Genomic DNA, 27,934 nt, shown 5'->3' on the forward strand with positions numbered 1-27,934 from the left:
GCTGGAACACAGACTTAATAAAACCCTCAACAAAAGCTTCTCTCTCTGGCAAAAGAGCCAAGAAATGATAATCCTAACAGGAAAGAGAACTTTTAGATAATAATTACCACAATCCAGCCAAACCCTGTGACGAAGCTGTGGCCCTAATCCCATCCTTTGCAGTATAAACCTCCCTGACAGTCTAGACTTTCATCTTGCCAGGATGTAGAGAAGGGGCACAAATGTCACCACCTTCCCTGGTGATGTCAAGTAAGTTTTGTGGGGCTTTGGAACTTCCCTTGTAGCTAAGGTAAGAAGGTAAATGGTGTCTCCCATCCAGCAGTGCGAATGCAGGCAACGGGGAGTGGTAATGAGGTACCCTTTCTCTTCTCATGCAGGGTAGTGTTGGAAACCTGGTGGGAACCTGAAATTTCATCTCTCCCCTCATAATGAGGCAGCCCTCAGCCCGAGTGTTGTCAGGGAGGACTAGTGATGAACTGGAGTCTCCATCTGGATGTGGTAGTAATGAGGTGTCACCCTGCCCTCCCGCACAGAGTCAGAGGAGGTGAGGAAGCCTGTCAAAATGGAAGATTTAAATCAGATCTTTAAACTCCAGAGTGTACATTTGTGATGTACAACCAAAACCTCACTTGTTACAACCAAGAACCAGGAAATCTCAAGAGGAGTGAGAAAAGCAATCAACAGATACCAAAACTGAGATAACAAAGGCTTGGAATTATGTGTCAAGAATTTTAAAGTGGCCATCACAAAAAAAAAATGCTTCAGCAAGTAATTATGAATATGCTGGGAACACGTCAGAAAGTCTCAAAAAAGAAACACAAATCAGCAAGCAAAAGATACAAAGAATGACAAAGCAGGATTTTTTCAATTTTACAGTATGCCTTAGTTGCTTTCTTTTTGCTGGGTGAAACACCTGACACCCTAAAGGAGGAGAGGTTTATTTTCGCTCATGTTTTAGCTCATGTTGGCAGGTTCCAAGACAGGAGGCCACTTGGTAGGGTCTGGGGAGGAAAGCTGCTTGTCACAAGGCCAGCCAGGAAGCAGAGGGCAAAGGGAGGAGTGGGCAAGGGTACATCTCTCTCCTCCAGTGACCTGCCTCTCCCTACCAGACCTCCCTCCTGCCAGCACTCAGGTACTGAACTTATTAGTGGATGGATCCACTGATGAGTGTGGTGCTGCCCTGACACAACCATCTTCCAGAAGACCTACTTCTGAGTGCATGATAATCTGGGGAAGAGAGGCCTTGAAGATTTTAACTGTGATGAAAGGAAAAGTTTGCTGAATTGGCTCAACAGCAGAATGGATATGGTATAGAAATCAGTCAGTGAACTTGAGGGCAGGAAATGGCATTTTAAAATGAATGAATGAATATGATGTTGTGAACTAGAACGATATTTTAGATATCTAAAGACTCAGGTTTCAGGTATAACTTTCTTCAGTTCCTAACCAATTGCCTTGGGTGTTATCCTTTTTAACACTCTATTTTCTTGACTTTAAAATGGAACAACAAAAGCTTTCCTTCTTATTCTACATGAATCCTAAATGTGATGCTTCTTGAAAGTTTACTAGTATTTTTATTCATTCAGTTATCAAATATTTATTGAGTGACTGATATATGACATGTACTAGAGCAGAGCTTTGAAGTACCAGAAGTGGATGACATAGTTTTTGTTTTCAGATAGATTACAATAAAATGAATACAACTTAGAAATAAGTCCATTAGCTGTTAATATTATGTGATTAAGATATATACATTGGGCTTTGAAAGTTCTTGGGGAGGGTGTCACTAAGGTGAAAGATAGCCAGGGAAGCTGCAGCTGACTGAATTCGGGAAACTGCTAATTTTGCAAATCAATATGGCTGGATTGTGTAAAGTTGAATGGGAGAAATAAACCTAAGTAGATGAATGGGCTTTGTATGTCATTTAAAGATATGTTTTTTTTTTTTTTAAATGAACCTTGTGGGAGGATATGGAATGATTTTAAACATCACCTGACATGATGACACATCGAGAAAAGGTATCTTAGTAGCATAAAGAGATGATTTGAAAGTATTGAATCAAGTTTGAGGCAGGGTGGTTAATTAGGAGGCTGTAATTTAAGTGAGTTGCTCTGTGAAAGAACTGAATAATTATAGGATGTTACCTGTACCTCATTGGATACAGTGGGTAAGGGTCCAAATCTGATTTTTGGGTTTCTATTTCAGGCCACTGGTTATACTCAGTGAAATATAGAAAATAGGAGGTTTGAAGTTGGTGTAGGGCTGGAGGTTAGAAGTGGTGAGAAATAATTATAGCTTTGGATTTTTTCCATGTACAAATGTCCAGTAGACTGTTGGCTATAAGCGTGTGGAACTTAGAATGGATCGAAGCATTGGAGATAAAAATGGAAGCTGGAGCCATAAGAGAGAGGAGATCATCCAGTGAGAGAACGTAGCAAAAGGAAAGGGATGTATATGAAATGTGTGGAATCGTAGACAAGTAAAGATGAGGGGAAAGAAGATTCTTCAGATGATATTGAGAAGGTGCAAGCAAAGCGATAAAAGAGCAATGAGGTAAATGATAGAATGATTCTTCCATGAATCTGTGGAACTGAGGGAGCTCACTGTTTGGTAAAGTGTCACAAACATCTTTAAATATTGAACACAAAGAGTGGTGGAGTAGTCATAAATGAAGGGAAAGAAAATAATGTATCATTACAAAGTGCTCTAGGCAACTTTTGAGCCTCACATGTGTGCAAATGGAAGGGTCAGGACCCACTGAGAAGAAGACAAAGATGAAAAGAAAGAGGGAAGGAGGGAGGGAAAGAGAGAGAGAGAGAGAGAGAGAGAGAGAGAGAGAGAGAGAGAGAGAGAGAGAGAGAGAGTTTTCCAGCAAGGAAATTTTCCATGTGTCTGCAACATATTCTTTTCAGAAACAAAAACACAGATGTGAATATGCATTTTGTAGGAAATCCTATAAAACACCCGACTTTACATCTGGTATACAATGAGGAGGGAATTTTACCTTTCTTCTTGGTGTATTAGTTATTATGGCTACAGTTGTGCTGTCTAGTGAGCAAGGACACCATTGCTGCAGCATTATTTTTATGTACCTGAAGGTTGCCACAAGGCCTGATGATTTAAGACGGGCATAGCTATAAGCGCTGTTCCAAACCATGAGGCTGTCCTGGGCTCCCTGCCTCGTTTGGGGTCTATTTGCACCTTGTTCATTCTGCATGCCAAGCGGAGAAGGCAGCAGCCTGAATCATGTGTACTGACATTAAATTAGCTAAAGCAAATGCCAGGGTGCACCCAAAGTCAAGCACATATTTTCCACTCGTGGAGCTGGGGGAGAGGGAGATACAAAATGATTTCTGTGGAAGTAGGGTAAGGTAAAGAGACAGTATTGTGAACAAACATCACACTTGGAAGTCAGGCAGGTGGCACATGCCTATAATCCCAGCACTTGGGAGGTTGAGGCAGGAAGATTGCTGAGTTTGAGGCCAGCCTGGATTACATAGTGAGTTCAAGGTCAGCCTGAACTACATAGCGAGACCTTGTATTAAAAAATCACACTTTGAAACCCAGAATCATCTTATTAATTACATATTGTGCTATGCTGCAGATAGCCACACTAGGTAGTATTGAAGTATAAAAGGTTTGTTGATCTAATTCAACAACCTCTACTTCTGCAGCCTTCTCATTTATTGTTTGTTAATGTTGCTACGGTAACTGAGGATTCTTACAATTCACTGTTTCCCTTCTCACAGTGCTCCTCATGAAGACTTGAAGGTGATACTCAACAATTTAACCCATTTATGCTCAAGATTGAAATTTTTTGAAGTTTTTCATGAAATTCATGTTACCTAGAAAAATTCAAGGAACAAGAATTTTAGAAGAACACATTTCATTATGTTCCATTGTTATGGGCTTGCCAAAAATGGATCACTGGTTAACAGGACTTTTCTTGCTGGATTATTTATTGTTACTTTGTACTATTGTATTTGTCTTTTTTTGTTGTTTATTTTATTGGAACATTTTAGTTATGCAATATAATGACATTCATCATTGGAAATTTGCACCTTTATGTAATCTCTCTTCGTTCTTATTTTTTCCCAATTTCCCTGTCCTACCTTCAACCCCTCCATCCCTCCCTATTTATAAACATTTTGCTTCCATTTTTTCATATTCTCATATTAATTCCATTCCCTTCTTCCCTTTCCTTCTTCCACTTCACCTTCCCCTTTACCCCTTTTCTTTGTATTTCACATTATCTATTGTATCTTTTAGTCCTTATTTACACTTTCAGTTTTTCACACTAGAGAAACTATTCAGAATTTAAACGTATGTGTCCTATTCATTTTATTTAAGTGTATCACCTCAGTGTGCATCCATTTAGCTATGAATGTCTCTAATTTCTCATTTTTATGGCTGAGTAGTACTCCTTTTAATTAAAAAACACATTTTTTTTATTCAGTCTCCAGTTGATGGGCAATTGGGCTGCTTCCAAGTTTTAGCTATTACAAATTATGCTGCTATGAACATGGGTGCACATATATCACTGTGGTATGATTCTTTTAATTCTTTGGGGAAGATACCCAGCAGGGGAATAGCTGGGTCAATTGCGACTTCCAGTCCTAGTTCTTTGAGGTATCTCCATACTGATTTCCACAGTGTTTGCACCAGTCTACACTCCCACCAGCAGTGGAGCAGTGTTCCTCTTTCTGTACAGCCCTGCCAGCATTTGTTATTGGTTGATTTCATGATAGCAGCCATTCTTTCTGGGGTGAGGTAGAATCTCAGTGTTGTTCTCATTTGCATCTCTTGAATGACCAGTGATGTTGAGCATTTTTTCATACGTTTATTTTCTATTTCTACTTCTTTGTCTGAGAAATGTCTTTTCATTTCAGATGCCCATTCCATTTTTGGATTAGGTCTTTCAATTTGGGAGGTCTGATTTTTTAAGTTCTTTATAGATTCTAGATAATAGACCTTTGTCTGAGGAACAGCAGGTGAAACCCACATTGTGGGTTGTCTCTTCACACTGCTGGTGGTTTCTCTTGCTGTGCAGAAGCTTTTTAATAAGAAGAGATCCCACTTGTTGATTGTTTGTGCTAGTTCATGAGCAATTGAGGTTTTGTTCATAAAATCTTTCCTACACCAATGTCTTCAAGAGTTCTACCTAACCTTTGTTCCAGCTGGTTTAGCATTTCTGTTTTAATATTTAGATCTTTAATCCATTTTGATTTTAGTTTAGTGAATGGGGAGAGATATAGGTCTAGTTTTAATCTTCGGTAGGTTGAAACCCAATTTTTCCAGCACCATTTATTAAAGAGGCTATCTTTCCGCTAGTGAGGGTGTTTGGCTCCTTTGTCGAAGATGAGATGGCTGAGTGTGTCTGGAATTGTTTCTGCATTTTCTAATCTGTTCTACTGCTCCTCAGGTCTGTTGCTTTGCCAGTACCATGATGTTTTATCACAGTGGCTTTGTAGTATAGTTTCAAATTAGGGGTTGTAATACCATCTGCTGTGTCTCTGTTGCCTAGAATTACTTTTGCTGTTCTGGGTCTCTTCTTTTTTTTTTTTTTTTCTGGTACCGGGGATCAAACTCAGGTCCTTGTGCTTACGCAGCAGGTGGGGAGACCACTGAGCTAAATCCCTGGTCCCTGGGTCTCTTCTTGCTCCAAATGAATTTTTGGATTGTTCTCTCAAGGTGCATGAAGTATGCTTCTGGAATTTCAACTGGGATTGCATTGAATCTATATAGCAGTTTTGGAAGTATGGTCATTTTCATTATGTTGATTTCTTCCTACCCAGGAGCAAGGGATGTCTTTCCAATTTCTCATATTGTCTTCAATTTCTCTTTTCAGACTGCTATAGTTTTCAGAGAAGAGGTCTTTGATTTCTTTTTTTAGGTTGATTCCTAGGTATTGCAGTTTCTTGGATGCTGTTGTGAAAGGAATTGTTTGACCTATTTCTATCTCAGTGAGTCTGTTTTTTGTGTATAGAAAAGCTATTGATTTTTCTGTGTTGATCTTGTATCCAGCTACTTTACTTAATTTGGTTATTATGTCTAGAAGACTTTTGGTGGAGTTCTTGGGTTCTTCTATACAGAGTATCATGTTATCTGCAAATGACGACAGTTTGACTTCTTCATTTCCTATCTTTATTCCTTTTATTTCTTTCTCTTGTCTAATTGCTGTGGCTAATATTTCCAAGACTATTATGAACAGGAGTGCTGACCGTGAACATCCTTGTCTTGTTCCTGATTTTAGTGTGAGGATTTCAGTTTTTGACCATTTAGTATAATATTGCCTGTTGGTTTTTCATAGAAGGCTTTTATCAGATTGAGGTAGAGACCGTCTATTCCAATTTTTTGTAGGGTTTTTATCATGAATGCATGTTGGATTTTGTCAAATTTTTTTGTGTTTCTATGGAGATGATCATATTGTTTTTGTCCTCGGCTCTATTGATATTGTGTATTACATTTTTTGATTTTTATATGTTGAACCATCCCTGCATCACTGGGATGAATCCCACTTGATCAGGGTGTATGATCTTCTTGATGATCTTCTGCATTCTGTTTGCCAGTATCTTATTGAGGATTTTTGCATCTATGTTCATAAGTGAAATTGGCCTATAGTTCTCTTTTTCAGTTGGGTCTTTCTCTGCTTTGGAGATCAAGGTGATGCTTGCTTCCAGGAATGAATTTGGGAGTATTGCTTCTCCTTCAATTTCATTGAAGAGTTTAAACAGTAATGGCAGTAGTTCCTCTCAAAATGTCTTGTAAAATTCTGCACTGAAGCCATCAGGACCTGAGTTTTTCTTAGTTGGTAAGTTTTTAATTACATTTTCAATTTTATTGGTTGATATTGGGGCGTTTAGAATTTTTTGGTCTTTTTCATTCAACTTTGGTTATTCATACATGTCTAGGAATCTGTCCTTTTCTTCTGTGTTTTCTATCTTATTGGCATATAGGTTCTCAAAAGTACATACTGATGATCATCTGGATATCTGCTGGTTTGTTGTAATTTCACCCTTTTCATTCCTAATTGCATGGATTTGGGCCTTTTCTTTCCTTTTTCTAATAAGGTTGGCTAATGGTTTGTCAATTTTGTTTGTTCTTTCAAAGAACCAACTCTTGGCTTCATTGATTTTTTTGTATCATTCTCTTAGTCTCCATTGCATTGATTTCTGCTTTAATCATTATAATTTCCTCCCTTGTATGAACTTTGGGTTGGTGCTGCTCTTCTTTTTCTAGAAGTTTGAGGTTCAGCATCAGGTTGCTTAATCGAGCTCATTCTGTTTTCCTAATATGAGTATTCACTGCTATGAATTTCCCTCATAAGACTACTTTCATTGTGTCCCATATATGTTGTATTGTCATTGTCATTTAACTGAAGGAACTGTTTGATTTCTTCTTTAATTTTCTCTGTGACCCATTGGTTATTCAAAAGTGTGTTGTGCAGTTTCCACGTCTTTATGAAATTCTTGTGGTTTCTTTTGCTGTTGAGCTCCAGTTTCATCACACTATGGTCTGATAATATACAGGTGATAACTTCAATTCCTTTGCACTTACTTAAACATGTTCTATGAGCGAGTATGTGGTCTATTTTGGAGAATGACCTGTGTGCAGCTGAAAAGAATGTGTGTTCTGATTTTGTGTGGTGGAACACTCTGTAAGCATCTGTTAAGTTCATTTATTCAAGAGTTTGATTGAGTTCTATTATTTCATTGCTTATTGTTTGTCTAGTTGATGTATTTGTGACAGTGGGGTATTGAGGTCCCCCACTACTATTGTATTAGTGCTTATTTGATTTTTCATGTCCGTATTTATTTTATATAGTTGGGCACACTCTTGTTTGGTGGATATATGCTTATGATTGTCATCTCTTCCTGTTGGATTGTTCCCTTTATAAGAATGTAATGTCCTTCTTTGTCTCTCTTAATCAGCGTTGGTTTGAAATCCACTTGATCTGCCAAGAGGATAGCTACTCCTGCTTTTTTCTGGTTCCTGTCGCATGGAGTATTGTTTTCCAACCTTTAACTTTCAGTCTATGAGTTTCTTATTGAATTAAGTGTGTTTCTTGTACACAGCATATTGTTGGATCTTGCTTATTGACCTATTGTGCCATTCTATTTCTTTTGATTGGTGAATTAAAACCATTGACATTCATGGTTATAACTGATATGTACTGACTTATTATTGTCATGACTTTTTCTTTTTGTTTTATTCTCCCCCTTTGCTTTTAATTTCTTGTCATGCCTGGTGGATTCATTCTGCTGGGCTTCCTGAGGTTGTAATCCTCATTGACTTTTCCTAGGATATTGTCTAAAATTTTTTGGAGTGCTGGTTTGGTATTCATAAAGTTCCTAAGGTGCTCTTTTTCATGAAAGTATCTTATTTCTCCATCAATTTTGAAAGATAGTTTTGCAGGGTACATTAATCTGGGTTGTAGGCTGTTTTCCTTTAGGGCTTGAAATACATCACTCCAAGCTCTTCTTGCCATGAGGGTTTGTGTTGAGACGTCTGCTGTGATTCTGATGGGCTTTCCTTTGTATGTAATTTGTTTCCTTTCTCTAAGTGCTTGTAGAATTTTGCTCTTCTGTTGGGTTTCTGGAATCTTAACTATTATATGTGTATGTGTAGATTTTTTTTTAATCAAGGCTAGTTGGAATCCTATATTCCTCACTTATCTGTATGTCAAGTTCTTTCCCCCTGCTTGGGAAGTTTTCTGTCATTACATCTGTGAATGGTTTTTTTTATATCCTCTGCACTCTCTCCTGTTTCTTCATTTACTTCAGTCAGCCTTATGTTATTGTTCTTTGCATCATCTAGCAGCTGCTGGATTGCTTTCTCATGTTCCCTTATAATGTTGAAGCAAGTTTTCTTTTCCTGGTCACTAATTGCAATCTTATCTTCTATATCTGAAATTCTGTCCTCACATTGGCTCATTCTGCTGTGTGGACTTTCAATGGAGTTTTTCATGTCCTGGAAATTTATTTGCATCTGTTTTATGGATTCCATTTGTTTCCTATGTTGGGATTCCATCATGTTCCTCAGCTCCTCTCTAGATTTATTAATCATGTCTTGCACTAGGAGCACAATTTCTCCTGTTATCTGAGAAATTATTTCTGATTTCATTTTTTCCAGATCCCCGGGTTTTGTTGCCAGTTCAGTGGGTCCAGGTGGTTGAGTATCAGAGTGTTCCATCTCATTTCCCTTTGGGGTTGCTGTAGGTGATCTGGAAGTCTGGTTTTGAGACTTATTTACATGTTTTCTCATTTCGTCTGGGGCGGGGGGCTGTTAGTGCCTGCACGGATTACCTCCTCTGAGCTGGGTGAGGTGGGACAGGGGCCAGGAGCAGCAGTAAGGATGGTGACCCAAAAGCCCTTTCCTGTGGGCTGGGAGCAGACAGAGGGATGGTGGCCAGGAAACCCCTTCCTCTGGACCAGGAGCAGTGGGATGGTGGTTCAGAAGCCCCTCCTTCTGGGCCGGGAGTGGTGGAAGGGCTGGTGGCCTGGAAGCCCCTTCCTCTGGACCAGGAGCAGTGGGATGATGGCTCAGAAGCCCCTACCTCTGGGCCGGGAACAGTGGGACTCATTACCTTGGTCTGGTGGTCTGGTGTCCTCCGAGTCTTTGTAGTGTGGAATCAGGTGGCTGCCTGTCTGCAGCGGGATGATTAGGTGTCTTCTGCGTGACTCGGGTCCTGGGTAGGGCGTGCACAGACCTGCCTGTCTGCAGCGGGCTGATCGGCGTGTGTTCCGGGAGACTGGGGACCTCGGCAGGGTTTGGGCAGACCTGCCTGTCTGCAGCGGGGTGATTCGGTGTGTTCTGTGTGACTCAGGACCTCGGTAGGGCATGGGCAGACTTGCCTGTCTGCAGCGGGATGATTAGGTGACTCAGGACCTTGGTAGGGCGTGCACAGACCTGCCTGTCTGCATCGGGCTGATTCGGCATGTTCTGTGCGACTCAGTATCTAGGTAGGGCATGGGCAGACCTGCCTGTCTGCAGCGGGGTGATTCGGCATCTTCCGCGAGACCTAAAAACATTTTTATTAAAATAAAAATGTCTACTTCATGTCATCTTAAATGTATGTACTTTATAGCCATCATTATCTGGCATAGCATGTACTATGAAACACTGCTTTAAGACCAGGTCTACTGAACTAGAAATAACCTCATTAAGCAACACTATATTTAGAGAGTAATTATTCATTTTTATTTTTCAATTATTTTTCAGGTTTGTGGAGGGAATGCTTAACATTTGTTATAATGCCATTGATCGTCATATTGAAAATGGTAGAGGGGATAAGATTGCTATCATCTATGACAGTCCCGTTACAAATACTAAAGAAACTATCACCTATAAAGAAGTCCTGGAGCAGGTAATGTAATACATCTTTTCTCTGTATTAAAAGTTACATATAAATTTTTAAAATAGCACACTTCCTCATTATATAGCTTTAAAAAAATTCACTATGTAACCATGTTTTTTAAAATTTAAAAAAGTTTAGTGAATATTTGCATACATAATGATTACATTCATCATGAGAGCTGGTACATGTTCTAACACATCTTAGTTCTTTTTACCAACCCTTTCTTTCCTCTCTCTATGCACCCTGGAAATTAATACATGTGTGTGAATTCATTTACACCTTTATTCATAGTACTGAAAGATGCTCATTTTACAGAGTGAGCTTGGTAAATCTAAAGAATCTTTCTCTGGCTTTTGCTCTCCACCCTTGTTGCTATTACCATTGTTAAAGATATGAATGACTACTCATTCTTCTATGATTGAGGAAGTCTCCGAAGTGTCTTTCTGTCACCAGACTGCTCATATTAGATCACTGCCTAAAGTGATTCCAGAGTTCTTCTGCAGAGGTAATATCATTTCTTTATCTCACTCTTTTTCTAAAAATTATTATTATTCAGAGAGGAAAATCTGTACTCTTAGGATGTGAAAGATACTTGAGATCCGATCACAGCATTCTTTCCAGGCTTCATTTCCCAACATTGTTGGGCATTCAAACACCTCTTCATTGTTCTGGATGTCCTGTCATTTCCTTAGATACGGTGCAGCCCTTTGCAACACTTTACAACTGTTCCTTGCTTTATCATATTTGCTCTTCTTAATGCTTTCTCATCTGTTTAGTTCTTAGGTGGATCAACATGTTGACAGAAGTATTATAAGATTTTGCTCTTTTCAACCTGAGAGTAGAAATAAGGTTTCAGAAGTATTAAGAAAATAGTTGACTATTGTGGACTACTGGAAAGTTGTTCAAACTCCATAGAGCAATTATTCATATATGACTTGTGGAGCATTTGTTCATGTATCATATATGATTTACAAAGGGAAAATGATATACAGAAGAGTTTCTCAATCTTAGCTCTATTAATCTTTTGGATGAGAAACTTTCTTGTTGTTGGCTATGTGTACACTGTAGGGTGTTTATCAGTATCCTTAACCTCTATTCACTAAGGCCTATGGCATTCTCTCTTACTTAGGAAGACCAAGTAGGTCGCCAAATATTGCTAACACCCACTTGGTGAGTAAATTTCCACTGATTAGAAAGCTCATCTTGAGTAGATTCTGTCATGCTGGGATTTGGAAACATTTGTTTTTAAATGAAGGTTTCTTGAATTCCATTCTCTACTTTCATGTGTTGAAACAAGTTCATGGGTCCATTCTATTTTTAGAAAGGTTAGTCAACTCTCCCAGACACTGAAATGATCTGCTTTTGAATCAGCATGTTCTTGTTCAGCCTTGCAGGAAATTATGACAGGGAGCTCAAACAAAACAGTTACCTCTGATCCTGAGTTGTAAACAACACAGAAAAATTAAGCTAGTTTACTTGAGCTGGGTGTCAGAATGGTTGCAGCAAAAAACTCCCATGTTAGCTAATTGAAACAAAAAGAACTCATGAAAAGAGAAGGCTGAAGAAGCAGGTTCAGAAAAATGGTAGAGGCCAGGGAAGAGGAGCCACAGTGAATAGATCAGGTGAACCCATAACTGGTCTGTGAGCTAGACTTGTTACCTTGAGTCCATCCTTTTGGATTGAAAGACAGAGTAGCAGCATCTAGTGGCCCCAATTTAGGTCATATCCCAGAGTAGTAGATTTGGGGAAGAAATATCTTGTCTTCTTTTGATTTTGTAGTGGGAATTTGGCCCCCACCTCCCTCTAGGAAATAAACAAAGGATATTCCAATCTAATAAGAATGAGGTTCAAAGTTGGGTGTGGTATTGCACACTTGGAGTGCCAGCACTCTGGGAGATTGAGGGAGAATGATCATAGATCTCAGCCTAGGCGACTTGGTGACTTAGCAAAAATCTTATCCAAAATAGAAAGAAGGAAGAAAGAAAGGAAGAAAGGAATAAAGGAAGAAAGGAAGAAAGGAATAAAGGAGGAAAGAAAGAAAGAAAGAAAGAAAGAAAGAAAGAAAGAAAGAAAGAAAGTCAGTCCTGGCTTTAATTCCCAGTACCCAAAACAAAACAAAACAGGAGTTCAAATGCTAAACAGTACATAGCAGAAAATCCAAAACAAAATAAATAGTACAGGGAATTATTTGTACTTATTATTGGTTTGTGAGTAGTAGTTGTGTTTGTAGAATAAAGTACACAGAGATGGAGCTCACACAGGGCTGAGTAAGGAAGGTACTTCATTATCAAATGGGCTTCTTATTCATGTGAGACTGAACTATAAGAGATAAAAAAATTTCCTGAAAATACATTATATTCTATATTTTATTGCAGTTTTGCATTTTCAGCTTTCAGAAGAATTTTGTTCATGCTTAAAAACATGTTCGTGTGGTTTGGGCATATTGCCACAATTTCATTTTATGAATATGAATGCCTAAGACATTTGTGAATTTTAATTGATATACAGATTAAGAAGTGTATTTATATGTTGTAAAAAGATTAACTCTATCAACATATTGAATTTGATACGTACCTAGACATCAGAATCAAATAAAAAGCTTTAGAGAAATCTGAAATGAAGAGTTATGCCATTCTCATTTTCTATCATTTTCTCTTTCAAGGAATTCTTTATGTAAATGTATATGATAATTGCACATTCATTTTACTTAGACCCTTTTCTGCTAACACACCTTATTTTCAAACATTGAGTCTAGACTCTCAGACTCTTTTGACATTTGTACTAGTTCACTGGTTTTTAGTTTAGCCTGACATCCAAGTACTTAAAAGAACAGTTTCTCTCACCTGCTGACAGCCTCTGATTCTCCTGGCTTTTCTTCTCTGAAGTACTAAAGGAAGAACTGTTAGGAAAGAGAGGGAGCATTGTGTGCTACTTTGATTACCTGCACTTGGTTCCATATGGCCTTTATTTTATTAAGTAGAGAAGACAGAGAGAGAGAGATTTAATGGCTAATGCCATTGAGATCAAACAAAAAGCACTGCCTTTGTACATTTCTTATTTAATCTCCTCATTTTATTTTTACTGTGAGTTTCTGGCTAGGTAAATCTTGATTAAGTTAGTCTTTTATTTAAGCTAACTAATTTTGAGCTAAATTACCTTGGTGACCTGAAAGATCTGAAAAATGTACAGAATGATTCTGGGCAGATCTTTTCTAAAACTGCCATTTTCTGTAATTCTGCATATTTGGGACAACTTTTACTAAGGATTTTGTACAGGGAATTTTAGCCCCTGTTAAAATCCATCATTTGCTCAACAAATGTTTATTTTATGTTCCAACCCTGTTAGGAACAAAGGATAATAGGAAAATGGACACATTTCTTATTGTGAGTGAATAAAGGAAACATACAATCAGACAATTTCCACGTAAAGCAAGGGTTATGATATAGGGCTTAGTTCTGATTGGTGTCGAAGCATGTGGGAAAGTACTTATATTACTTTCTTTTACTGTAACAAAAAACCTGGGATAATTCACTTATAAAAAGAAAAGGTTATTTTGGCTCAGACTTTTGAAGATTTCGGTCCAACGTCAGGCAGACCTAGTGCTTTGAACCTATGATAGATGTGCCAGAAGGCTATGGAAGGGAGCTTGTGGTGGAATAAACTGCTCTCTTCATGCCCAGGAAACAAAAGAGGGAGAGGAATGTGCCACATTCCCACAATAGTCTTCCAGGACATTCACCCAGTGACCTAAGGTCCTTTCATTAGCTGCTCCTCCTAAGGGTTCTACCACCTCCCAGTAGTGCCGTCCTGGGGAATAAGCCTTTAACATGCAGCACTTTGAGGTACACTTATTATACAAACCGTAAGAGCTCCCCACTCAGCCAAGCATAAGTAAAGTCTAGAAAGGCTTTCTGGAAGGGTTGACCTCTACACTTAGTGTAATTTCCTACCCTCTGCTTGAAATTATTTTTTGAGATATCTTATGGGTCATGTCACGTAATATTATTTTCTCAGTGAGATCCTCCCTCACCACATTAACTACAGATGTTCTTGCCCACATCATTTCATACTATTTTGTGTTTTCTTTTTAATTTAAGTTTGTTTTTGTTATTGTTGTTGTTGCATTGTTTTTTGAGATAGGTTCTGGGTATGTAGTTCAGACTGGTCTTGAACTCAGTGTGTAGCCTAGGTTGGCCTTAAACTTATGGCGCTCCTCCTGCCTCAGCCTCCTGAGTGCTGAGATTATAGACACATGCCACCATGCCCTGCTCTTTCTTAGCAGTTATTAACTTAGTTATTACTTAACAAATCTTTATTTCACTTATCTGTCTTTAGCGTTGTTTCCTTTTCTTTGTATGTAAGTTCTACAAGGGCAGAGATTTTTGTTTTACTTCCCTAATAGTGCCTGCCATTCATTAAAATGTATCAAATAATTAATGAGTGAATGACTGAATGAGTGAATGATCATTTGACATTTCCAACCAGTTTTCCTTATTACAGGAAAATCTTACCTTTAAATTGTATAATTAATAGGGCTTGATTATCTTTCCAAGTAAATGTTAACTTCTATCAATAAATAATTTTAACTTATTTTCATTATGCTTCATAGTCTGAGGTTAATATTTTGGCCTTTAATTTCTTGTACTTAGAAGTCCAAAGATTTGCATCTCAGGAGACACATACTGTATATCTTTATGTCTTCTCGCCTCTTAAACTTTTGAAGTCAATATCATATCCTATTGAATGCCAAGGAAATAAAAGGTGTGTATTTTCATGGGCATGCATATGTTATATGTAGTATTAGTCATTTTTAATTATTCCTGCATTGGATTTACTTTCTCTACCATAATTTGACTTTGAATTTACTTCTCTATGTGGAGTTTGCTCTTTTTTTCATTAAAACAATTATAATTTATCTATATATTTATTGGCTAAATAAGAATGTGACCCCTATAGGGCATTTGAGATATCTTCATGAATATATGTAATGAAGAGAATTGGCAAAAATACAGTTTGCACTAAAATTTCCTGATTTAGTTCAAATTGAAAGTGTCTATTATCTCTAATTAAGGTAATTTTTAAAAGTATAATTGCGGTAGAGATTGTAATTATGAAGGTCTAATAACATCGAAGAGATAATTTCTCTGAAACTAGGGTTCATCTTCCATGAAAAGTCCACTTTTAACATCTGCCTTTTGGGATGCTCTCTTCAAAGTATGAAATTCATCATCTCAGAAATACATCAGGGTAAAATAATATAATATTCCTTTGTCATTAATATCAGTATTTATTTAAGCAAAAACCTAAAAATCCCAAACCAGAAGAACATGCAGAAATTCAGCCCAGTTTGTGGTTGCCTTCTTGGGGGAATAAGGATACAACAGTTCCTGTAATAAGCGATTTTTCTTTAAATTACCTTAACAATAAAAACTTCATTTATATTATGGTCAATCCCACTACAAGTATACAACTTTTCCAATCTTTGTAAATAGATGAATGATACTGGTATGAGACAGAAGTTATAGTAGTTAATCCATTTTTCCCTAAGATGCAATTTTTGAAATTTTATTTAAATATATATTCAGATAAGAACACAGATCATTAGTGTTCATTTTGTTACATTTTTCACAAACAGAGGATATCCATGTAACCATATCAGAAAGTGGAATATTCCTAACCCCCCTAATGGCACTTGCTACACTTCTTTTTGGTCATTTCTCCTGGAGCCCACAGATGATTGCAGTACAAACATCTGTACCTCATTGATGAGCTATGCCTGCTCACAATATGCTCTCATTTTTTTTTATGAGATTCATTTGTTCCATAGTTTGATCATTTAGATAGTATCTGGAGCTACTGTCAATAATGGCTCTATGAATGTATATGAATGAATTTTGATGATGATATGTATGCATTTGTGCTGGGGGTTATATCTAAGAAGGAGACAACTGGTATCATAGGGTATGCAGGTTGGAATGAGTAGATGCTACCAAACAATTTTCCAGAATTGGTTATATTTACCAATTTACATTCCTATCCTGGGTTAGAATACCAACAACTGGAATTGACAGTATTAGTGCATTTTATTTTGGTCTTTCCAATGAATGTGTGGTGAAATGTGTTGTGGTTTTAATTTGTGCTTCCCTAACGACTGATGAAGCTGATCTTACCCTGTGCTTATTGTCCATTTGTCAGTCCTCTTTTCTAAAATGCTCATTCACAGATTTTTGCCCATTTGTGTTAGGATGTCATATTTTGTCAAGTTTTGTAGAGACTTTTTCACAATAGAAAGATTTACCAATATTTGTACACTTTAGGAAAAATCATAAAGATCCTATAGTGCAAAAGTGTATAAATCGTTTTGAGAAACTAAATCTAGGAAGATATTCTTCCTTATTTTGAAAATAATAACAAGCCTTGGATTGTAGTACATGCCTATAATCCTAACACTCAGGAGGTAAAGCAGGAGAATCACTGCAAGTTTGAGACCAGTCTGGACTACATAGTGAGTTCAAGGCCAGTCTGGACTACGTAGTGAGAGCCTGTCTCCTAAAGTTCCAAAATAATGATGATAATAATAATGAAAAATAAAGTCTACACTTTAATAGTCTCTCCTGACCATTTTTTGGAAGCAAAACGGGGAGTGAATTCTCTCCAGGATAACACTTTTAGATAGAAAAGCTGTGCCCTGGTATTTAAGGCTGTAAACAATCTAGGAGATGATGTTGTTCATGCTTTTATTAATTTTAAAGGCTCTAATGCAACCAAGATTTTTTTCCAAATATCTTGTTATGTTTGTGAGCTCTTTTGTATAATGCAAGGTTATATAATATACTTCAGCAAAAACACTTATATTTTGTTTTAAATAGTCACTAAGTATTGACTTCAAATATTGACTTAAATTTTTTAATCAGAATTATAAACTGATATTTTAAAAGAATTTTATAACAGTAAAATTTAATTTAGCTTCACATAGGAGTCAATATAAAAACAATGGTTATTAGACCAATTTTAATCAATAATAAAAGAAAATAGTAATTAAATGAAGAAACAGTGATTTAATATTTTTAACTTTGCCTTTTCCATATTTAGAACCATTTATTTCATAGTATAACTGTCTGAAGATTATATTTATCTCAATTCAAAATAGTAAAAGTACAACCAATCCCCTTAAATTTTCTCAGCCAGAATGTTAGATGCTATATTGTCCATAAAATAAAGATCACCATTAGAAGTGTGAACTCTCTTCAATTTCTGCCATACCAAAAGCTATTTTGCCATATTTTGAAGTCCATTGCATTTTACTTAATAAATGTTTTAATGTACTGGTTCGTTTTTCTTTTTTCCTTTGCTTATCAGTGCACTTATGTGATCTCCTGACCAGAGAAAAGACTCTTATAGGTAGGGGAAATATTTTGCTCATCTTTTTAACTTATCGAATATCTAACACAGACTTCATGCAGAGTAGAATTCTAATATCCACGGAATGAGTTCATGAACAGAACTTTCAATGACATTAACAAAAATATAGAGAAAAATCAAATCCCTAACAGAAATAATTATTTCTAAAAATATCACTTGTCCTCCCCACTTTGGAATCTTTCTGTTTTATATTAGGAATTTTTATTTTTTGATAGCATGAGAATTTTCCTTGCTTTAATGTATATCTGACTTTGAAGGTCTATCTTCTGCCTCATTAAAAGCCCAGCTTATAATATTTCCCTTGGTTTGCCTTCCTAGAAACAGAGAAATCTAGCTCATGATTTTTATTCTTGCATTTGCTTAATGAATTTATTTTTTTCACTCATTGGTAGACTTACTAGATAATTTATCTTCTCTTTAAGGCTGTTAAATTCTGACGTTTTAGAAAATTAAGAAGATCTATCAACGATCTGCTTTGAATTATTTCTTGAATTGGAATGATAAAGTCAAATTTTTAATTCATTTATTGAAAGCATATTTGTAGGGTACCTCATCTATACTGACACTTCTGAGGACACCACGAGTTCCAATCGTAAATGTACACAGTCTTTGAAATTCCATTCTAGTTGAAGAGACATATAGTGTGAATAAAAAATATAATACAATATAACTCAGTGTAAATAAGGGAAAATAAAGGGCCAGAGAGGGATATGGGGTTGCTGTTTTATTATATTTTTATTTTTCAGTCTTTTTTATTGGTACATACTTGCTGTACATAATAATTACATTCCTCATGGAGATTTGGTACATAGCACATCTTAGTTTTCTTTACTCCCCATTGCTTTCTCATTCCTTCCCCTTCCCTTTATCTCTAATGCCCTTTCCTATCTTTAGAAGATAGGTTTGCAAAGAAAGGCTACTTGTCACTGAGCCCAGTCATAAAGAGTGGGAAGCCATGGGACATGCCTGTGATCCTAGCAGTTCAGGAGGCTGAGGCATGAGGAGAGCAAGTTCAAGTCCTAAAAAAGTTAAAAAGGACTGAGGATTGTACTCAGTGTTAGAGCGCCCCTGGGTCCTGGTTTTGTTCTCCAGTGCCAAAACAAAACAGAGCAAAACAAATAAACAAAATAAAAGAAAGCAAAAGAGTGGGATAGAACCATGTAAATATTTCAGGGAAAGGAATATCAATCAGGTTGAGGCTATGGAGCAAGAATAGATTTGGACCATGAGGAGAACCAGCAGGCTGCTGATGAGAGCGTGGCAGAAGCTGTGGGTGAGCAGCTGGACCACATAGAACATTGCAGGCCATAGTCAAGTCTGCTTTGTACTGTCAGTACAATGTGGAATTACACATTGTCAAATGAATCACTTTTTAGCTTCTATGAAGAAGAGACCGTAGTGAGAAAGAAAATAAACAAAGAGGTGACAAATGTTCCCAAAGAGAAAAGAACAGATAATACTTAGCTTCAATTACTTAGAATTCCAGCATTTGCTTCCACACAGTAAATCAAAGAGTAAAATATAGGCAGTCTCTGTCATGGGTTTCTAAAGCCATTGCACATGTGTATCATGTCTTGGATCCCTGATTACACCAAGTAGGCTAGAAACATGTCTCATTTTGTCTATTATACATCAGCTACCTGTAAGCACTCTGCTTGCTTTCCGTCTTTTGAGGTCTTTTCTTTTTTTAGCAATCTAAAAGAATGTTCTTATGTAATTTTATATAAATAATTTTAATTATTTTCATCATTAAAAGTTTGTCTGATCATTTATACAACTTTTTAAAAAGTCTCTTAATGGGGCCAGGGATTTAGCTCAGTGGTTTCGCCGCCTGCTGTGAAAGCACAAGGACTCGAGTTCGATCCCCAGTACCAAAAAAAAAAAAAGTCTCTTAAATGTTAGTTGAAGGATAAGCTGCTGAAACAAAGATAGTCAACTATATGGTGACTTAAAAATTTTTAAATGCATTTTTTTATATAGTAATCCACATGATGAGGTTCAGCTTGGTATAACCCAATTTTATGAAACCTTTATTGATCCTTCACCCTCTCTTTCATTGCCTCGTCTGCATCACTAAAGCAAAAGCAAAGACACAGATGTCCTAACTCTCAGGAAGATGGAGAGGAATGTAGGGAAACAGACCTCCTACATGTTAAGGCCCAGGCTCCATTACACATGGCCTTCCTGCACATACCGTTTGGCTGTCAGCTGCAAGGAAAGCTGGGAAATACAGCGTAGCCAGATGGTTGTGATGGACAGTTAGGAGTTTCATCGACTAATACTCTTTCATTCCATGTATCAGCTCTTAGAGGTAAATACTTTTAACCTATTAGTGTCCATAAATAATGAGTCCAGAGAAATAAATATGAGCTGCAAATGAAGTGAGATATGTGTCTTGTTAGAGATAAAGAAGGAAGACCCCCTTCAGTGAGGTATTACTGTGACACATATTGATTGCTAAATGTGTGTCATTTCCTGTATTAGACAATGAAGTCATAAAAAAGAATAAGATATAGTTTGGGTATTCAAGAATGTCATAGTTTCCTGGCTAGAGAAATATAATAGCATATGAGTATAGTATGATAATGTAACAATAAAACTTTGTGCATTTGTAGCCAGAGAAAGAACCATCCTCTTCCCAGCAGTTCAGAGAAGGCTTTGCTGTTGAAGTGATATATAAGCTGGGTCATGTAAGGCAATAGAAATACATGTCTCATACTATGCAGCCCAGCCCTCTACAGGAGTCCCTCAAAGGCCTGCAGGAAATATATCCAAGAGCTGGATTTGACATAGGTCATAATGAAGGTGGACACATGGAAGACAAAACTGCCAGCCTAGGTTTTCAAACAGTAAGATATACTAAGTGGGAAATAAAAGTAGAAAATTGTCAGAGAGTAAAGGAGGGAGAGAAGCAGTAGTTTAGGTTAAGGAGAAGCAGAATATAAAAGGGAAGAACTTTTTCTACAAGTAGAAATGAGGAGTGCTGGAAATAATTGTTCTTTTATCTATTGATTGTCACCTGCACCCTCTATACAATATAGCTGAACATATCAACAACTCTCTGTTTTTGTTCTTTAATAATTAACATGAGGGGCCGGGGATTTAGCTCGGTGGTTCTGGTGCCTGCCTTGTAAGTGCAAGGTCCTGAGTTCATTCCCCGGTACCTAAAAAAAAAAAAAATAATAATAATTAACGTGAGATTATCAAGTCATTTGGTCTAGCATGAATGTCATAGCAAGTTGAGGATAAAACTGATGAATTTAAACTGAAAGACCCTTAGTGGTTAAAAAAGTGATGCAAAAAAAGATATAAGGCTAGAATTGTATTTTGAGTAAGTGAAATAAATTTTTCATATAAGTCTTTTTGAGTTCAGTAAGTTATGCAGCTATGAAAAATGATGTTATTAAAATTATTTTGATTAGTTTGGCAGTTTTATGCTTACACTTATGCACTTTTTAGAGATATATAATAGTTAAGTGAAATAAATTTGAATAAATTTTGGTGGAAGGTTGCATTCAATAGAAATATTGTCAAGATTAGAAATCTGGGGGAAATTGATTGTTTATTTTCTCATGCAGCACTTGATTTAAAAGCGTTGCATTTTCATTGCAAAGCTGAATAATGTTAACTTTATCATATGTACATGTTTATAGGAAATCTGACACATTTATGAGTATTTATGAGAAATTCTTAGCAAATGTGATGATCTGTATTCACTGTTTATTAGTTATGAGTATATGCATTACATTTATAAATGTTTCTTCTCTTTAATATGTAGTTTCTTTGGTTGAGTGATATAAATGTTGTTGGAGAAGACCCTAATGCTTTCATGATCTCATGTCCCTGTACCATTCTGGGGGTATTTTGTAAGTTCTCTATGAGTCCTTCACATATATTGATTGACTTTCAGGATGTATTGACCAAGAAAACCGTAAAGATTGAAAGAAACATACCTCAATGCTAGAAGTGTGATTGGTCTACCCAGAGTAGGTATTATGTGTTATGTACTGTCTGCAGAAGTGTCAGGGATATTTTTTTTAATTAGAATTTTAATTTAAAAACACAGTGCAAAATTGATCTACACAACATGTAGTTCCTGTTTATGTCTACTTCCTTTATAGTCACTTTTCTTTAAAAACAATGAGTAAATAAAGCCTTAAAAAGTACTAGTCTTTTCTCTTTAATATTGTGGCACAAATGTTTTATAAAGAAAAATTATTCTTATGTACTTTTGTTGACTGAAAATTTTTATTTTAATGTGCAATCAAACCTAGGCCTTAATATCATCTTTTTGCAGCTTCGTACATATAGAAAGACAAATCTTAGGAACAAAAACAATCTTCCAAAACCAGTTAATCTCAACTTATGATATTAATTTAATATAACAAATGGTGTTGTTTTGCTGGAACTGAATTACTGATTGCAGTTTAACCATGGTGCTATGGGAGGCTTTTGAATATATAATAGACTATGATATCATCTGCTCTTTGTTTCAAACAAACAGAAATTAATGAAGTGACTTTCCATGAGTTCCAAGATCATAAAGATCATACTGTATCAGCTTATTAGTAATTGTAATGAAAATGCAAATTTAAGAATTCTTACAGAAAACCCTTGAGCTCTGAGAACCCCTGTGAAGATCCTAGTTTAAGAAACATCACATTAAAAATATTTGTTAGGCCAAGAGAAAAGGCTTTTTATACTGTCCATTAGCTATTTAATGCAATGTATATATAACATCCATAGACTAATCATTTAAAAATAATAACTGTGTTTCACATTTCCCATGTTTATTATGGCTTAAACAAATATGTATGGCTGTGATTATTGTCACAGTCTTTATGTGTTCATCAGAGGGTATAGCCTTATCTGGATGACATATATAAATTTGTTTTCAACTGAGTACTCTTTAGTAGGCTATAGTAGATTCTGTACCCCTTTATAGATAAGTTGGAAAAGTTTTTATATTACATATGAAAAAATCATATTATACTAGATTTTTCAGAATGTCCACATAAATGCATGATCATGAAAATGACTTCTATAATAGTTGAATTTTCTGTTTCACTTTAGTCCAGGTGGGTTATATGCTTTCAAATGTAATAAAATTTGCTTGAATATGATGAGCAGTACATTTTTAAAGAGAGATGTAGAAAGTAATCTACTTCAAATTAGGCTAGGTTTAAAAATTTCCTTGAGAATTTTTAAATTGGAATTTGTGCTTTCTTTTCCATATCCTATAAGTGAGACTTTTCTGAGTGTTTTCAAGTTCAAATCTACTAACCTGCTTAACTCTAAATATAGTTGAAATTCTCAGTATTTATAGTGAAAGATAATCAAATGAATATTCTTGCAGTGCTTATAATTATGAAGTGAAATAAAACTAGTGAAATTTCAAAGTTATTGGGAATATTGATCCTAAAGAGGTATATGTCAGTGATTGGTTTAGTGGGATTGAGTGCTGGGAAAAATGATGGAGGGAAAAGGGGGAATCATGGATGTAATTTTCCAAGGATGAAAAGAAGATATTGTGGGGATAATCTGGAAAAAGATGGATGGTGGAATCATAGAGTTTATTTTGTTTTGCCAGGTAGAAGATGGAGAAAGAGTATAGAACATGTGTTACTAGGGTTTATAACTTTTAGATTGTGTATTTTAAACCCCTGGCATTCTTATTTTTTAAAATTAATTCTTTTGGTACATTTTAGGTATACAGTATAATGACATTCATTGTTGGAAATTTGCACCTTTACATAATCTCTCTTGGTTCTTATTTTTCCCCCTTCCCCTGCCCTCCCTTCAACCCCTCCTCCCCTCCCTATTTACAAAGACTTTGTTTCCATTTTTTCATTTTCTCATATTAATCCCATTCCCTTCTATCCTTTCCCTTACCCCTCCCAGGCCCCCTTCCCCTTTGCCCCTTTTCTTCCTATTTCACATTATCTATTATACCTTTTAGTCCTTATTTACACTTTCAGTTTCTCACACTAGAGAAATTATTTGGTATTTACACATGTATGTCCTATTTATTTCACTTAAGAGTATGGCCTCAATATGCATCCATGTAGCTATAAATGTCTCTAATTTCTCATTTTTTTATTGCTGAGTAGTACTCCATTTAATACAATAAAACCACATTTTCTTTATCGAGCCTCCAGTTGATGGGCAATTGGGCTGCTCCCAAGTTTTAGCTATCACAAATTGTGCTGCTATGAACATAGGTGCACATATATCACTGTGTTATGATTTTTTCAATTCTTTGGGGAAGATCCCCAGCAGTGGAATAGCAGGGTCAAATGGGACTTCAAATCCTAGTTCTCTGAGGTATCTCCATACTGATTTCCACAGTGGTTGCACTAGTCTACACTCCTACCAGCAGTGGAGGAGGGTTCCTCTTTCCCCTCCAGCATTTGTTATTAGTTGATTTCATGATAGCAGCCATTCTTTCTGGAGTGAGGTGGAATCTCAGTGTTGTTTTCATTTGCATCTCTTGAGTGACCAGTGATATAGAACATTTTTTCATATGTTTATTCGCTATTTCTACTTCTTTGACTGAGAAATGCCTGTTCATTTCAGATGCCCATTCCATTTTTGGATTGGGTCTTTCAATTTGGGAGGTTTGATTTTTTAAGTTCTTTATAGATTCTAGATAATGGACCTTTGTCTGAGGAACAGCAGGTGAAACTCACATTGTGGGTTGTCTCTTCACACTGCTGGTGGTTTCTCCTGCTGTGAAGAAGCTTTTTAATAAGAAGAGATCCCACTTGTTGATTGTTTGTGCTAGTTCATGGGTAACTGAGGTTTTGTTCATAAAATTTTTTCCTACACTAATATCTTCAAGAGTTCTTCCTAACCTCTCTTCCAGGTGGCTCAATGTTTCTGTTTTAATATTTAGATCTTTAATCCATTTCAATTTTAGTTCGGTGCATGGTGAGAGATATAGGTCTAGTTTTAGTCTTTGGCAAGTCAAAACCCAATTTTTCCAGCACCATTTATTAAAGAGGCTATCTTTCCTCCAGTGAGGGTGTTTGGCTCCTTTGTCTAAGATGAGGTGGCTGAGTGTGTCTGGAGTTATTTCTGCATCTTCTAATCTGTTCCACTGATCCTCAGGTCTGTTTTCTTTGCCATTTTCATGCTGTTTTTATCACAGTAGCTTTGTAGTATTGTTTCAAGCTGGAGGTTGTGATACCCCCTCTGGCATTCTTATAATTGAAAGAAAGCCATACTTTCAGACAGTTTGCATTTTAAACACAATCCTTTTTAAAATACTACAGTTTTAAGTAGCCTGATGGTGTGTTGTTGTTACCTAAGGGTTCCTTCTATCTTCACCTTTCTCTTACCTGGTTAGATTCTTCAGTTTAATTAAATTTCACTTCCATGGCAAAACTCTAGACCCAGATCAATCTAATTCTTTAGTAACATCATTCCTGCATGCAGTATGTTGAATTTTGTTGTAGGGAAAATAAATCACATATCTACTAATATGGGTTTTCATTAGACTAATGGACTAATGTCTACTAGGACCTTGGTGTTTTATTTTATATTTTTTAGCATGCTCTAATAAGTTCTTTTCTGCCCACCAAAGCCTATTTTTTAAGTTTTTATTTTTTATTAGTAACGTTTGCAGTACATAATGATTACATTCCTCATGGAGAGTAGTACATGTATATAACTCATCTTAATTCATTTTTCATGCCCAGTCCCCCAATCTCTTGTTTTCCTTTTCTTTACCAAAAGATCTATTTCCCTATTTCTTATTGGCAGTACAATTTATAATAGCTAATTCTTGGGAGCAGACTATATGTCCATCAACAGATGTGTAGATAAAGGAAGTGTAGTATTTATAAGCAATGCAGTACTATTCTGCCATAAAGAAGGGTAAACTTGAGTCATTTGTGAGGAAAATAGGTGCATCTTGAGACATAATATTAAGTGAAGTAAATCAGACACACAAGCTTAGGTAGACTAAGCCTATTTTAAACTTTGATCTTCCCACTTATATGCCTCAAGCTTAACAGGGACTATTCATTCAAACCAACGAACTATGATTAAAACTTTCCCCACCAAACCTACAGACTTGCCTGGATCCATATCATTGTTTTTGCCTCCTTTCACAATAGAAGCTAATCATCTATATTATGAAATCATTCCTCTTAGTCCTTGTAGAGCTTTTATTCTCTTGGCCCCTCTTGTATCACTATGCTTCTTTCTCTTACAACCATGCTTCTTGCACAATAGATGACGACAGATAATTATACTTCATTGTATGTTTCCAAAAGCCAGAATATTTTCACCATAAAAAATTAAAAATGTTTGAGGAGATTTAGACATTACACAGTGAATGTATGGATAGAAACATCACATTGTGTGCCATAAATATGTACAGCTTTTGTTTTTATGAATCAGCTAAAAATAAATTTGCAAAGAAACAAAAAGTAAGCTTAAATCTTTCTCCTACTATTTAATTCCTACTTATTTTCCTTGATTGATTAACCTTAAAAATATTGTCTGTATTTGCTTTCTCCTATTTTATCACACACTTCCTCAAACCCTTCAAGATGTTACTCTAGCTAATTAATATACCCTTATTATTGATTCCAGTGGACAGTCTATATTTTGCTTCATATCTTTTTCATGTCTAACACTCTTGAAAACTTTGTTTTTTCTCACTTCTGCCATACCATCCTGCCTTTATTATTTTTTCTTCCTTCCTGGCTCTTTTGTCTGATATTTCTTCTTAAGTGGTATTTTTTCCCTGCACCTCTCTTCACTCCCTACCTCTTCTAAGCCCTCTTCTCTTTTCACATTAGACACTCTCCCTGGGCGATTATACCAACTTCAGTGGCCTTTGTTGCCAAATGTGTTACAGTTAATCCCAGTTCTTCCTCTTTTGGGGAAATGTTTGTGACATATAATAAATACATTCATCACAGAAAGTTGGTGCATGAACATATGGCATCTTGATTCTTTATCATCAGCACACACCTTTCTCTTGACATTCAGGTCACATGTAGGATGACTGAGTAGATATCTACCCTTGGTTGTTTCTTTGGTACTCACATTTCAATGTGTCTAAACCCACCTTTTCTCCTATGCTTTCCAGCCTTTTGAATGGCATCATTTTCTAACCAATTACAGAAACTAAAAACCTGGATCAATTCTTAAGGTTCTCTTCCTCTTACTTCCCTGTTTTTTATCAATCACTATTTGCCATTTGTTCTACACTGAATATTTCTCAAATTAAAGCCTTACTGTTGTAGCTTCAATCCATGCAATTATCATTGCACAGTTACATTTTAAGACTCTGGAGGGTTCCTATTTCTAAGGAGGATTTAACGTTTTTCAATATAGTTTGAATATGCAATGTATCTTGCAAAGGACCATATGTGAAAGCCTCGATCTGCAAGTTCATCCTATTGGGAAGTGCCGTGAATCTTTAGGAGGTGGGAACAAGTGGAAGCTCCTTAGGTCACTGAGGATATGCCTTTGAAAGAGATTGTGGGGCCCTTGTGTCTTTCTGTCTCTCATTTTGATTTCTGGCTGGAGGTGTAAGCAGTTTGCCCCACCATGTGCTCCACTGGGCTGCTCTTGGACTGAAATATCCAGAACCCTGAATCGAAAAACCTTTACTCTTTATAAATTAATTGCCTCAGGTATTTCATTATAGTAATATGAAGTTAACTAATACAACATTGTTTTTAGGATAAGTCTACATTCAATGGGCCTTAAGAAGTAACTGCATGATATGTGATATTGTCTTCTTAACTTTCTAGCCCATCTCACAATTTTATTCATGCTGAATTTTTGCTTATCCATCCTGAACTTCCTTTACTTTCTCAGCCACATGGCACATGCTATGAGAGGATTTAAGGCTTTTGGCAGAAACTGTCTAGTGAGTTAAAGCAGGAGAAAGTCATAATTGCCCAATTATTAACTTCTAGAATAGACAGATGGTAAGTGGTAAAAATGGAGGTAACCCATAAATTATTTTTGTCTACATACTTTCTTTCCTCTTTATTACATGTACTGTAATGATGTGTATTAATGATAGCCATCAATTACATTTTCCATTCTTTAGCCTTATATTTCTTTTTTATGATTATTTTCTCTGTCAACAGTGCCATATAATAGACAAACACTATTTTAAAATTAACA

General features: G+C 36.3%; 1 protein-coding gene across 3 annotated transcripts in view; it reads left to right on the forward strand.

Moving 5' to 3' along the window:
* The window catches only part of Acss3 (acyl-CoA synthetase short chain family member 3), a 197,894-nt gene that overhangs the window by 24,693 nt on the left and 145,267 nt on the right, over positions 1 to 27,934 (forward strand). For all 3 annotated transcript variants that reach the window (XM_087192557.1, XM_004867522.4, XM_087192556.1), the window contains exon 2: positions 10,222 to 10,366. In XM_087192557.1, the coding sequence (XP_087048683.1) occupies positions 10,235 to 10,366 (132 nt within the window). In that variant the 5' untranslated portion in view covers positions 10,222 to 10,234. The remainder of the gene's footprint in view (positions 1 to 10,221; positions 10,367 to 27,934) is intronic.

The sequence above is a fragment of the Heterocephalus glaber genome, unplaced genomic scaffold (genome assembly GCF_053883595.1).
Source record: "Heterocephalus glaber isolate CG9 unplaced genomic scaffold, H.glaber_assembly_v1.0 deba00001572, whole genome shotgun sequence".
NCBI lineage: Eukaryota > Metazoa > Chordata > Mammalia > Rodentia > Bathyergidae > Heterocephalus > Heterocephalus glaber.